This window comes from Capricornis sumatraensis, chromosome 4 (genome assembly GCF_032405125.1).
Source record: "Capricornis sumatraensis isolate serow.1 chromosome 4, serow.2, whole genome shotgun sequence".
Lineage (NCBI taxonomy): Eukaryota > Metazoa > Chordata > Mammalia > Artiodactyla > Bovidae > Capricornis > Capricornis sumatraensis.
This window is the reverse complement of record NC_091072.1, coordinates 103,976,988-103,990,345: the sequence shown is the minus strand read 5'-3', so window position 1 is coordinate 103,990,345 and position 13,358 is coordinate 103,976,988. Positions and strand designations below refer to the sequence as shown.

Genomic DNA, 13,358 nt, shown 5'->3' with positions numbered 1-13,358 from the left:
TAAGTAACACACTGAGGATATTTGGCCAAAGTAGACCTCTCAAAAATCCTACTCCCCAGGGTCATTTAAGGGTTAAGATGGTGACTCTGAAGTCAGACTGCTATAGAATTCTTGGGTAAATTACTTAAATTCTTTCAGCTTCAGTTTTCTAATTTGTAAAATGACAGCAATAATTACACCTACCTTATAGGGTTCTTATGGGGCTTCCCTGGTGGCACAGTTGGTAAAGAATCCACCTGCAATGCAGGAGGCTGCCTGTAATATAGGAGACCTGGGTTCAGTCCCTGGGTTGGGAAGATCCCCTGGAGAAGGAAATGGCAACCCACTCCAGTATTCTTGCTTGGGAAATCCCACAGACAGAGGATCCTGGTGGGCTATAGTCCATGGGGTCGCAAGAGTTGGACATGACTTAGCAACTAAAATACTATGGGTTCTTATGTAAATCCAATGAATTAATATTTATACAGTGCCTAGAACAGCACCTGGTACATAGTGAGTGCTAATCAATATTAACTACTACTATTATTTTTATTATTTATCATCGTCATCTTCATCTTTATTCTCATTTCCCTCCCTGACTAACCTTATGCCTTGGGCTTATAGTAACTCTCTACATAGCATCATATTTACCAGTGTGACTTGTCCAAAAGTGCTCTGGACAAAGCTGAATATCTTTCAACCCTGTTCTGCCCCAAATCCTGCCTGATGACAAACAAAAGTATCCCATTCCCACTTCAAATGAATAATTAGCACCCTTTCTTCTTGAGAAGTTTTGAAAATGGAAAAGTGAAAGTGAAAGTGAAGTCGCTCAGTCGTGTCCGACTCTTTGCGACTCCATGGACTGTAGCCTGCCAGCCTCCTCTGTCCATGGGATTTTTCAGGCAATAGTACTGGAGTGGATTGCCATTTCCTTCTCCAGGGGATCTTCCTGACCCAGGGATTGAACCCAGGTCTCCCGCATTGTAGGCAGATGCTTTACCGCCTGAGCCAAAACTAAACTCAATAACTAAGGTTTTCCATGTTCCATTGAATATATATTGGCTGAATGAAAAAAATTAACACGTATCAATTGAAAACCTATTATATGCCAGTTAATGGGGATTCAAAGAAATTTAAGCCATTGTTTCTTCCCTGCAAGAGTTTACAGTCTATCAGAGAGATGTATATAAACACGTGATTACCATACAGTGTACTTAAATGCAGTTTTGTTATGAAATTTGCATTGGCTCCATGCATTTTTTCCAGGTTTGCCAGCCAGAGCAAGGTTCTTGGCACCTTAGTGAAGTAGGCACAGTTTATCTTTGGCTCCTTCCCTCTCTTCTTTAGACATTCCCTTTCCAGAAAGCTACTTCCTTCTTTAGGCAACTCTGAGTACAGTTCTAGAATTGAGAACAGATGGTTATAATCCCTGCTGATATGTTTTCTGCTAACAGTTTAAGAATTTATGCTTTCTGAGCTTAAGTCCCTTTTTGTAGGGAGCTCTTGAACCTAACATGATATTCAGGGCCTAAAGGAATGAGTCCTGATAGGAAGAATTTCAGGCAACAGGCTGACTGGGAAGAGAGATGTCTCCTGTGGCTGATTTTCAATCTTTAATCATAATTGTTTCTGCTCTATACCTATCTATTTTATTGCTCATGCTTTCTTACAAGACCTGTTTTCTCTAGTATTCAAGTATAGACCAAAGAATAGATTGTAGAGCTTTTCCACTGCTTACAATCCTGCAATATATATATTATTGGGCAGAGGTTTGAAATATTCAGTCTTCAACTTATTTTACTCCATTCTAACACTATGTTTCAAGCCTGCTTTTACCAAACTCAATTATTGTGCTACGTATTCACCATAGAACTCCCACTTCTGTTAAACTGAAATATGCATACCTTTAATAGGGGTAGAGAAAGAGTTTATTTGTTAATGAAAAGACATGTTTTCCTCACAATGCTTTCTATTCAAAGGTTTGTGCTGTAGCATTGTTGTGCCTGTTTTTGTCCTGCTTAAGAGGAGCAGGTTCTAACAGGCTAGCCCATTATTAGAATTTATCTCTTTTCATACATAAGAAGTTCATTCATTTGGAAGCTAATCCTTTTCTCTAAAAGGGACATACTATCTCTTTAGAAATTAAATCAGTTTTTTTGCCTTTACATCTTTTCTAAAGTTGCTGCAAAGCATTGTTCCACTTTTGTAAATCATTTATCAGAGCTAAATGAAGGTCTGTGAATTGCCATAGCTGCCTTTAAGTGGGCAGTTTTCTTAGGATCATAGAATAGGCACTGTTTGTATTCTCTTTTCACAAATATTTTTTAAGATTCCAATGATGGTATGAAAGGATATTCATTTTCCATTGAAATTCAAAGTTGAATGGTAAAGAAAGAAAATAAAATCATATATATGTAAACAATAATGGCACAGGAGCCCAAGGAAAGTACTCAATTGATGAAATTGAAGAATTTCTGAATACTTGGCTGTAAAATCTTTTTTTTCCACTAACTTTCATTATAAATTTTAGTAGGACTTGAGCAATAGTTGGTTCTTTCTTTCTTGGAGAGCAGCTGGGAAGCAAATTTTATCAGACATTCAAAGAAGAATTCAGTTAATTTGAGTCTTCCAAAGCTTTAACCATTTTTATTATTTGCTTTGGTGTTTCCATTATGGTGAATGTCTGTGGATGATGAAATATACCTTTATTTGGAAGGCAGGTGCTAGAATGACAGTCTGTGATTACTTTTCTCATAAGCAATGGGGAAAATGCAGTACAGAAGGAGGAAAACAGTAGGAGAAAAATCAGAAAGAATGAAACATTTTAGTTTTGGTATAGTTATTATCGACATATGCAAATCCATCTTCAGACTATTAACATTTACTTTTTCATTTCTGCCACATCAGGTAGTGCCTGCTAAAAAGGAGAGATATTCTCCTAACTCTCCCTTATTTGACTTTCACATCATTTGGAAACACTCTTGGTGAAATGGTAATAGGACCTGCTATATGACATTTAAGGCTTATTTGGTAGCTCAGAAAGGATTATGGGTAGTTGCCTCCAACCAGGCAGTATTCACAATACACAGAGGCAGGCCTTAGAATCATAGAATCTTAAGACTCAGTTCAGTTCATTTCAGTCGCTCAGTCGTGTCCTATCTTTGCAACCCCACGAATCACAGCACACCAGGCCTCCCTGTCCATCACCAGCTCCTGGAGTTCACCCAAACCCATGTCCATCGAGTCAGTGATGCCATCCAGCCATCTCATCCTCTGTCGTCCCCTTTTCCTCCTGCCCCCAATCCCTCCCCACATCAGAGTCTTTTCCAGTGAGTCAACTCTTCACATGAGGTGGCCAAAGTACTGGAGTTTCAGCTTTAGCATCATTCCTTCCAAAGAACACCCAGGACTGATCACCTTAAGACTAGAAGGACCTTAAAAGTTGTCAAAGCCAATCTTCCATTTAACGTTTAAATATTCTACACTATTTTGATAAGCGATTGTCCAACCCTTATGCTCAACATTGCCAATGGCCAGATTCTCACAACCTCCTGCCATTGACAATTTCCTCAAGTCTACATTTGCTGACTACTAGAGGGCCTTCTGCCCCCAAAGCACAATTAAAAATGAGCTTTTCTAAGCAAGATGGATATCTTACAATGACAAATTTGAAAGATAATAATTTCCTCATTTTGTTCCCACATAGATTCTTATAGCCTTACATATGAAGGAGCAGTATTTTCTCTTCTGTGTCTATTTACCTCTAATACATCATATTTGTCACCAAAGTATACAGGTATTCATGAGCAAGCTGTTCTAGTAATCCCTTAAATTTCTTATTCAAAGTTTGTATGATTCCCTTACATATATCCCATACTGTATGGGGTATAGTAAGAAACTTTTGACATCAACGGAGAAATGTACTCTCAGTATAATGGAGGGGTTTATGAAATTCATAAACTATCCAAAATGCCAAAGTATAACTCTTGTATAATTAGGGTTTGTAGATTTGTTGTTAAAGTTGAATTCTCATTTCCCAGTTACACAGCCAGATACCACTCTTCTTCAACTAAGCCTTAAATACATAATCCCATTTTCCTGCTCTTTATCTAGTTTATGTTTGTGTACCAAACAAGAGCTTTGTTAAACTTGTTACTAAAGTTTCCTTTTTCTGTTTTTTTTTCCCCAGTGAAGACCTAGTTTCACTTGCACATTTTTCACAAGCATCAAATAGTGGGTGATCTTTCAAGCTTGAACAGTAACAGTTGTATCGCTGAGAAAGGATTTCTTGTTTCAAATGGTCTAGGTAATGATTTACAACTATTTTTAGTAATTCTCAAAATGACAGTTCCTTGACTTTTTCTGTGTGCAGAAATATTTGCTGTGCTGGCATCTTTCAGACCCCGGGAGGTTCATCCCAATCCTTGCATGTGGGTGCAAGGAAGTGCTCTGAGATCCCTACTCCGGAGGGAACTGACCGGTCCACATCATCTTGTGATGCACGTGAATGTTTGATGAGGTTCCCTAAGTGTCTTTGGTCTCCTGAGTCCTGGAATTTGTGGACCAGGACTAACCAGAGTTGGGTGAAATTACATATAGGCCTTGGGCATTCCAAGACCAAACCTGATAAACTGAGACTTATAATGATAGTTTAGTTCCTCTAAAGAAAAGTAGCAATAATTTGTAGCAGAATCTGCTTGCAATGCTGGAGGTATATATATATATGCTGTGTATATACATATATATATATACACACACACACCTATGTATAACTGATTCATTTTACTGTATACCTGAAACACAATGTTGTAAATCAACTATACTCCAGTAAAAATTTTTTAGTTAAAAAAAAATATAACACAAATGAACTTATGTATGAAACAGAAACAGACTCACAGACAGACAGAATAGACTTGGGATGCCAAGTGGGTGTGGGGGAGGGAAGGAGTGACAGTTTGGGGCTAGCAGATACAAGCTATTATATACAGGGTGGATAAACAGGAAGCTACTTTATAGCACTGGGCACTATATTCATGGTCCTGTGATAAATCATAATGGAAAAGAATATGAAAAAGAAGGTGTATATATATACATATATGTATAACTGAACTACTTTGCTGTATAGCAGAAAGTAATACAACATTGTAAATCAACTATATTTCAATTAAGAAAAAGAATCTTACCTTGTGGAAGTTACTTGATAGAATTTCTATTTTTTTTTCATGATGATAAGAATGTTGAATTTAAAAGATTACTAAAGAGCAGTTGGACTGGAGCATTTCTACCAGAATATATGAAAAATTAGATATTCAGGAACGAGGATGGAAACACCTCATTCTTATAGAGTGGTGAACATTGAATCCCTGCAGCTCTCCAAATTTAAGTGCCAAGTTGTCTTTAGCTCTTACCTAGATGTGTGAATAGTTATGTATAGTAAACTCCTAACAATTCCGTGGGACTTTATGTATAAACAAGTCCTAGCTTTGTTGTATAAACAAGTCTTTTCACAAAGAAAAGACCAAGAAAAAAGGTAACTATAATTCACCTCATGCTTGGGCATTCCAAGAACAAAACCAATACATTAAATCTATAATATTAGCTGAGTTTCTATAAAGAAAATCAACAAAAATTTTTGTAACATATTGTACTCCGAGTCAATTCTACCATTTAAAAAATCTATATCCTAGCTAATCCCTAAGAACTAAAAGGACAGCTATAGTTCATTTTCATTAAGCACAAAAACCTTTGTTTATAATACACAGACACTAACTTTAGCAAGATGGCTCTTAGATCTCATGTGATTCATCCACAAGTAGCCTGTGGACCTCCAAGCCCTGAATAATTCCTGCACTTGAATTTTATGTGTACATAAAGGTCCACAGTAGTCACATAACACACTTGGATAATGCATATGCTATTCCCAGAGTGCCTCTACCAGTGGAACCAAAGAAATATATTCCAACAGAATGAAAAGAAAAAGGAGATCTTGGGTAGACAACACAACTTTCTCAAGTGTTAAATTAGGTTGAGCAGTAGTACCTCAATGTATTGGTTGTAGCTATTTCCACATTTGTTGAACCCTAAGGTCCGTTTAGTCAAGCCTGTGGTTTTTCCTGTGGTCATGTATGATGTGAGAGTTGGACTGTGAAGAAGGCTGAGTGCCGAAGAATTGATGCTTTTGAACTGTGGTGTTGGAGAAGACTCTTGAGAGTCCCTTGGACTGCAAGGAGATCCAACCAATCCATTCTGAAGGAGATCAGCCCTGGGATTTCTTTGGAAGAAATGATGCTAAAGCTGAAACTCCTGTACTTTGGCCACCTCATGTGAAGAGTTGATTCATTGGAAAAGACTCTGATGCTGGGAGGGATTGGGGGCAGGAGAAGAAGGGGACGACAGAGGATGAGATGGCTGGATGGCATCACTGACTTGATGGACGTGAGTCTGAGTGAACTCTGGAAGATGGTGATGGACAGGGAGGCCTGGTGTGCTGCGATTCATGGGGTCTCAAAGAGTCGGACATGACTGAGAGACTGAACTGACTGAACTGAAGTTTAATTTTATTTCTGGCCGGTCTAAGTATGTCTCATTTTTAGTAGTTCCTTTATCATCGCAGTCAGAATATTTCAGATGTATTGAAATAAACTTTGTTCATTGATTTTCCCTAACCTCTTAGAACCACAGCTTGGTTAATTTTGTTTCCTCTTCCTGGAAATTCTCTTTCCTTCTGCCTGTCAGAAATACTGCCCAACTTCAACGCCTATCTCAAAAACCTGTCTCTCTCATAAAGTCCTGTCAGTATTAATCTACTGTGATTTCTGCATCTTTTGAATTCCAACATAATTTTATTTCTTAGGTATTTATTTATTGTCTTGTTTATGAATAATTTTTTCTATGTAAATCTTTTTTATCCAGCTACATTATACTTTGCTTAAAGACAGAAATCATGTTTTGTAATGCTTTGTGTATCAAACATTGCCTAATATAGCAACTTTCTCTAGTAGATATTCATTAAATAATTGTAAATGGTTGATATAACTTACTACCTCTGCATTGATTTATCTTTTATACTGTTTCTCAAGAAAAAACAAACAACACTTCATAGATCCAAGTTTGGGACTCTGTCTCTGAGCTACTTCAAAAAACGTTCGTTTGTACAGTCATGACATCATGTGTCAATAAATTCATTTTGGTACTAGAATTCATGGCAAACTTAGTTATTAGGAACTATTCCAGATGATCTCAAATACTAATTTTTAGAAATTATTGATGAGATAATATAAAATATTAAAATTCCCATAAAATGCTCAGATCCCAAATAATTCTGTTAGGGGAAGCACACTGATTGAAACCTTCCACCCTGGCCAGGCACCATAGTAACCATTTGCATAAGTTGTTTTACGACAGGACGTCCTGGTAAAGAACAGAGAACTAATAAGCCTCCACCAACCGGAAGAGTTCGGGAAAGGTCAAAAGGAGACACCACAGGTCTGACCACCTCCCAGAATCCTTCTCTCTCGCATCCATTTTGGCTGAACAAGGCATGCACCACCAAGAAGGACTCTTGAGTCAGAATGATTGGCTAAAGACAACCGGGAAACTAATCCCATCACCATAAAACCCGAGACTGTGAGCCATGTGGCAGAGCTGTTCTCCTGGGTTCCCTTACCCTACTGCTCTCCACCCGGGCACCCTTTCCCAGTAAAATCTCTTGCTCTGTCAGCACATGTGTCTCCTTGGACAATTCATTTCCGAGTGTTAGACAAGAGCCCAGTTTTGGGCCCTGGAAGGGGCCCCCTTTCTTGCAACAATTCCACTAAAATATTTTTCCTTGGGGGAAATACTATTTTTAAAACCCTCAGCTACTCTGAATTATGGGATTAAAAGAAAATGCCCAGTATTATGACAAAATGTCTTCAAAGCCTTAAAAATATACAGATGATGACTGTTCAACTTTACTTCTAGAAAACACATTTCAAATAAATGAAAATGTACACAATAGCTACAAGGATATTAATTATAGAATTAAAATATACTGTATAAAAATATTTAAAAGCCTAAATAACCAAAAATAGGTGATTGGTCAAATAAACTATATATTGTACAAGGAAATCATTAAAATGGGTGTTGTACAAAAACATTTAATGACATGGAAAGATCTAAATTTTCTGTATTGAAGATGTATTACTTTTGTGTAAAGAATAAAAAAAAATTGAGGCATTAAAACTTTAAGTAAATGCCTAGCAATTATCTCAGAATTGCTTATTTGGGTCATGTATCCTGCTGTCAAGAAAATATATATTTTGCAGTTTTTTGAATTAACAGCAAAGACAAACCAAAGAAAGGATCTCTCATCTTGATGACTAACATCTTCAAGTGAATGAATGTCATATGGCTAAAGCCAATGAACGAGATGAGGTTGTGGGAAGAACATTCTTTCCTAGAGTTGCTTGCGCTCTCAGCTCTTACTTTTCTTTGCAGGTCCATGGAAAGTGTATGTGTAAGCACAACACAGCGGGCACCCACTGCCAACACTGTGCACCTTTATATAATGACCGCCCCTGGGAGGCAGCTGATGGAAAAACAGGGTCTCCAAATGAGTGCAGAAGTAAGTACCAAGTCCACAGACTCAGAAGCCTTCTTTGTCACGTAAACATCTGTAGACTTCTCGTTTGTTGTCTTGAGAAACACAGTATGTGGTAGGTGACAGATGCTAACCTACACAAACATAGCCCATATCACTGCCCTCTGTGACTTCAGCCATTGGAAATAATTACTGCTTGCAAAGTCGCTGATATGACTATTTTGCCAAAAATGTGTTGCTGGGACTCTATGTTGAACCTGAGCACCCTTCTTGAGAGTTTGACATAATAAAAACATGTCCAGACACAGAGCAACTGAGGTTTAGAGTTCACAGATACTGAATTATAATAATAAAAATAGGTATCTTGAATTCAGTTCTCGAAACAACCCTATAAAATAGGTGGTGTTAATCCCATATTAGAGATCAGTAAACTGAGGTCCAATAAAACTTGAAGTATCTTGCCAAAGTTAGTAAATGATAGAGTCAGGACTTGATCCCTAGTTTTCAGACTCCAAATTAAATACTTTTTTTCTAGAATACCATAATGCCTGTCTCTTCACTTATACTTTTAAAAACAAATTAGATTTGAAACTATGTCAGTTCATCAAGAATGAGACTAACACTGTCATGGCTAACTTTGGGTTTGAGGTTAGAAATTAGATAGAAGATTAAAAAATATGGGAATGTGAACCATTTTTTTTTCTTTGCAATTAAAAATGAAGCACACATGAAATAAAAAGATACAGGCACAGAGAAATGCACATGCCCATAACAATGTTTACACTAACAAACTTCAATTTTACTAGGATTTAAAGGCAAACACAGTGGGTAAAATTGTGAGAAGTCTCTTCCCATACATAGTTTGGCATCATAACTGATTTGTTTTAGTTTCACGGAAATGTACAGGATTTCCTCTAAGCATAAATCTTAAATTATCTTATAGTATGCTTTTTAAAGACTATGAATCTGGTCAAAATATCATAACACATCAAGGAAACAATGCAAAACAATAGCAAAAACATTTTCAAATACAGCTGACCTCCAGGAAAAAGTCCAGATCCTTATTCTAAATCAATCAAGAGAATCTAAAGAATTTCTCCCAAATTCCTAGAGTGCCATTATGGCCCTTTCCACAGAAACCAGCTGCGTATCTAAATACATATAGAACACAGAGACTTGTCACTTGGTGCTACTGATTATAATCTTAGAAATGACTTTGAGAATCTGTTACATAAGAAACTGCAAACCTCTCCCAGAAGAAAATTAAGGCCTCTTTAGGAGACCACCTCATACTCACCAGTACAATAACTGAAGAACGGTACTTCATGAAAGGCAAATCAATCTATCTGCCAAGTTACTCACCCCTGTGCACCAGAAGTTTCCTTTGAAGGGGTTTGAAGGAACGTGGGAGGGAGAGAAGGATGATAGAAAAGCAAGGAAGAAAGGAAAGAAACTACTGAGGGCCAGAGGAAACAGGGTGAATAGGGATGGGGAGACTAGAGTTCTTAATATATAAACCTTCTTACACTGTTTTGACTGTATTGTGAAAATGTATACTATTCAAAAAACTAAATTAAAAAAATGAAGTACAATTGATTTACAATGTTGTGGTAATTTCTGCAGAGTGATTCAATTATACATACATAGGGTTTCCCAGGTGGCATTAGTGGTAAAAAACTCGCCTGCCAGTGCATAAGAGACACAGGTTTGATCCCTGTGTCAGGAAGATCCCCTATAGGAGGGAATGGCAACCCATCCCAGTATTCTTACCTGGGGAATCCCATGGACAGAGGAACCTGGTGGGCTACAGTCTTTAAGGGACGAAAGAGTCGGACACCACTGAAGCAACTTCACACACACACACACACACACACACCACACATGTATTCTTTTTTCCATATTCTTTTCCATTATGGTTTATCACAGTTTATTGAATGTAGTTCCCTGTGCTATTACAGTAGAACCTCATTGTTTATCCATTCTATATATAATAGGTTGCATCTGCTAACCCCAAATCAAATCCCTTATGGTTATACAGTGGAAGTGAGAAATAGATTTAAGGGCCTAGATCTGATAGATAGGTGCCTGATGAACTATGGAATGAGGTTCGTGACATTGTATAGGAGACAGGGATCAAGACCATCCACATGGAAAAGAAATGCAAAAAAGCAAAATGGCTGTCTGGGGAGGCTTACAAATAGCTGTGAAAAGAAGAGAGGCAAAAAGCAAAGGAGAAAAGGAAAGATATAAGCATATGAATGCAGAGTTCCAAAGAATAGCAAGAAGAGATAAGAAAGCTTTCTTCAGTGATCAATGCAAAGAAATAGAGGAAAAGAACAGAATGGGAAAGACTAGAGACCTCTTCAAGAAAATTAGAGATACCAAGGGAACATTTCATGCAAAGATGGGCTCGATAAAGGACAGAAATGGTATGGACCTAACAGAAGCAGAAGATATTAAGAAGAGGTGGCAAGAATACACGGAAGAACTGTACAAAAAAGATCTTCACGACCCAGATAATCATGATGGTATGATCACTAATCTAGAGCCAGACATCTTGGAATGTGAAGTCAAGTGGGCCTTAGAAGGCATCACTACGAACAAAGCTAGTGGAGGTGATGGAATTCCAGTTGAGCTGTTTCATATCCTGAAAGATGATGCTGTGAAAGTGCTGCACTCAATATGCCAGCACATTTGTAAAATTCAGCAGTGGCCACAGGACTGGAAAAGGTCAGTTTTCATTCCAATTCCAAAGAAAGGCAATGCCAAAGAATGCTCAGACTACTGCACAATTGCACTCATCTCACATGCTAGTAAAGTAATGCTCAAAATTCTCCAAGCCAGGCTTCAGCAATACATGAACCATGAACTCCCTGATGTTCAAGCTGGTTTTAGAAAAGGCAGAGGAACCAGAGATCAAATTGCCAACATCCGCTGGATCATGGAAAAAGCAAGAGAGTTCCAGAAAAATATCTATTTCTGCTTTATTGACTATGCCAAAGCCTTTGACTGTGTGGATCACAATAAACTGTGGAAAATTCTGAAAGATGGGAATACCAGTTAGAACTGGACATGGAACAACAGACTGGTTCCAGATAGGAAAAGGAGTACATCAAGGCTGTATATTGTCACCCTGCTTATTTAACTTCTATGCAGAGTACATCATGAGAAATGCTGGACTGGAAGAAACACAAGCTGGAATCAAGATTGCTGGGAGAAATATCAATAACCTCAGATATGCAGATGACACCACCCTTATGAGAGAAAGTGAAGAGGAACTAAAAAGCCTCTTGATGAAAGTGAAAGAGGAGAGTGAAAAAGTTGGCTTGAAGCTCAACATTCAGAAAACGAAGATCATGGCATCCGGTCCCATCACTTCATGGGAAATAGATGGGCAAACAGTGGAAAGAGTGTCAGACTTTACTTTTTTGGGGCTCATCACTGCATATGGTGACTGCAGCCATGAAATTAAAAGACGCTTACTCCTTGGAAGAAAAGTTATGACCAACCTAGATAGTATATTCAAAAGCAGAGACATTACTTTGCCGACTAAGGTCCGTCTAGTCAAGGCTATGGTTTTTCCAGTGGTCATGTATGGATGTGAGAGTTGGACTGTGAAGAAGGCTGAGTGCCGAAGAATTGATGCTTTTGAACTGCGGTGTTGGAGAAGACTCTTGAGAGTCCCTTGGACTGCAAGGAGATCCAACCAGTCCATTCTGAAGGAGATCAACCCTGGGATTTCTTTGGAAGGAATGATGCTAAAGCTAAAGCTCCAGTACTTTGGCCACCTCATGCAAAAAGTTGACTCATTTGAAAAGACTCTGATGCTGGGAGGGATTGTGGGCAGGAGGAGAAGGGGATGACAGAGGATGAGATGGCTGGATGGCATCACGGACTTGATGGACGTGAGTCTGAGTGAACTCCGGGAGATGGTGATGGACAGGGAGGCCTGGCGTGCTGTGATTCATGGGGTCGCAAAGAGTCGGACACGACTGAGCGACTGAAGTGAACTGAACTGAACCCCAAACTCCCACTCTATCCTTTCCCCATCCTCGCACCCCCTTGGCAACCACAAGTCTGTTTTCTACTTATGAATCTGAAAAAACTATTAAAAAAAAATTAGCAGTCAGCTTACCCTACTTGTAACTGCCTGAATACTAGAGAAACTGTCATTTTATTTTTAATTCTTTGCTTTCCTCTGATCCTTCTTTCCCCTAGCCTGCAAGTGCAATGGACATGCTGATGCCTGTCACTTTGACATTAACGTGTGGGAGGCATCAGGGAATCGTAGTGGCGGCGTCTGCAATGACTGTCAGCACAACACAGAAGGTCAACACTGCCAGCGATGTAAGCCAGGCTTCTACTGGGACCTCCGAAGACCTTTCTCTGCCCCAGATGCCTGCAAATGTAAGTGAACTCATGGTTATGGGGGGAAAAGTTTGATTTTTACAAAAGAGATGACACTGCATCCTTCATTTGCTCACCCAAGGGAGAGAGGTCATGAAATTCTCAGACAATCCACTCATACACTTCAGTTAACTTCATTGATAACGGGTAAAAATCGTCAGGTGGGCATAGTACAATAGTCATAAAAACTATCTCCTTACTCACTCTCCATGAAGTAAAATTTTCTCCTATAGCACCATATTTTGGAAAACAAGATGACTAATAACAAGGAAAAAAGAATGATCAAGAGGAAGATATATTTAAGATTATCTTCATCTCAGTTCAGTCAGTCAGTCATGTCCAACTCTTTGCAACCCCATGAACTGCAGCACGCCAGGTTTTCCTGTCTATC

The 13,358-nt window shown here is 38.5% G+C and overlaps 1 protein-coding gene across 2 annotated transcripts in view; it reads left to right on the top strand.

Moving 5' to 3' along the window:
- NTN4 (netrin 4) overlaps window positions 1–13,358 on the top strand; it is a 126,545-nt gene that overhangs the window by 60,578 nt on the left and 52,609 nt on the right. For both annotated transcript variants that reach the window (XM_068971195.1, XM_068971194.1), the window contains exons 4-5: window positions 8,458–8,584; window positions 12,779–12,967. In XM_068971195.1, coding sequence (XP_068827296.1) covers window positions 8,458–8,584; window positions 12,779–12,967 — 316 coding nt within the window. The remainder of the gene's footprint in view (window positions 1–8,457; window positions 8,585–12,778; window positions 12,968–13,358) is intronic.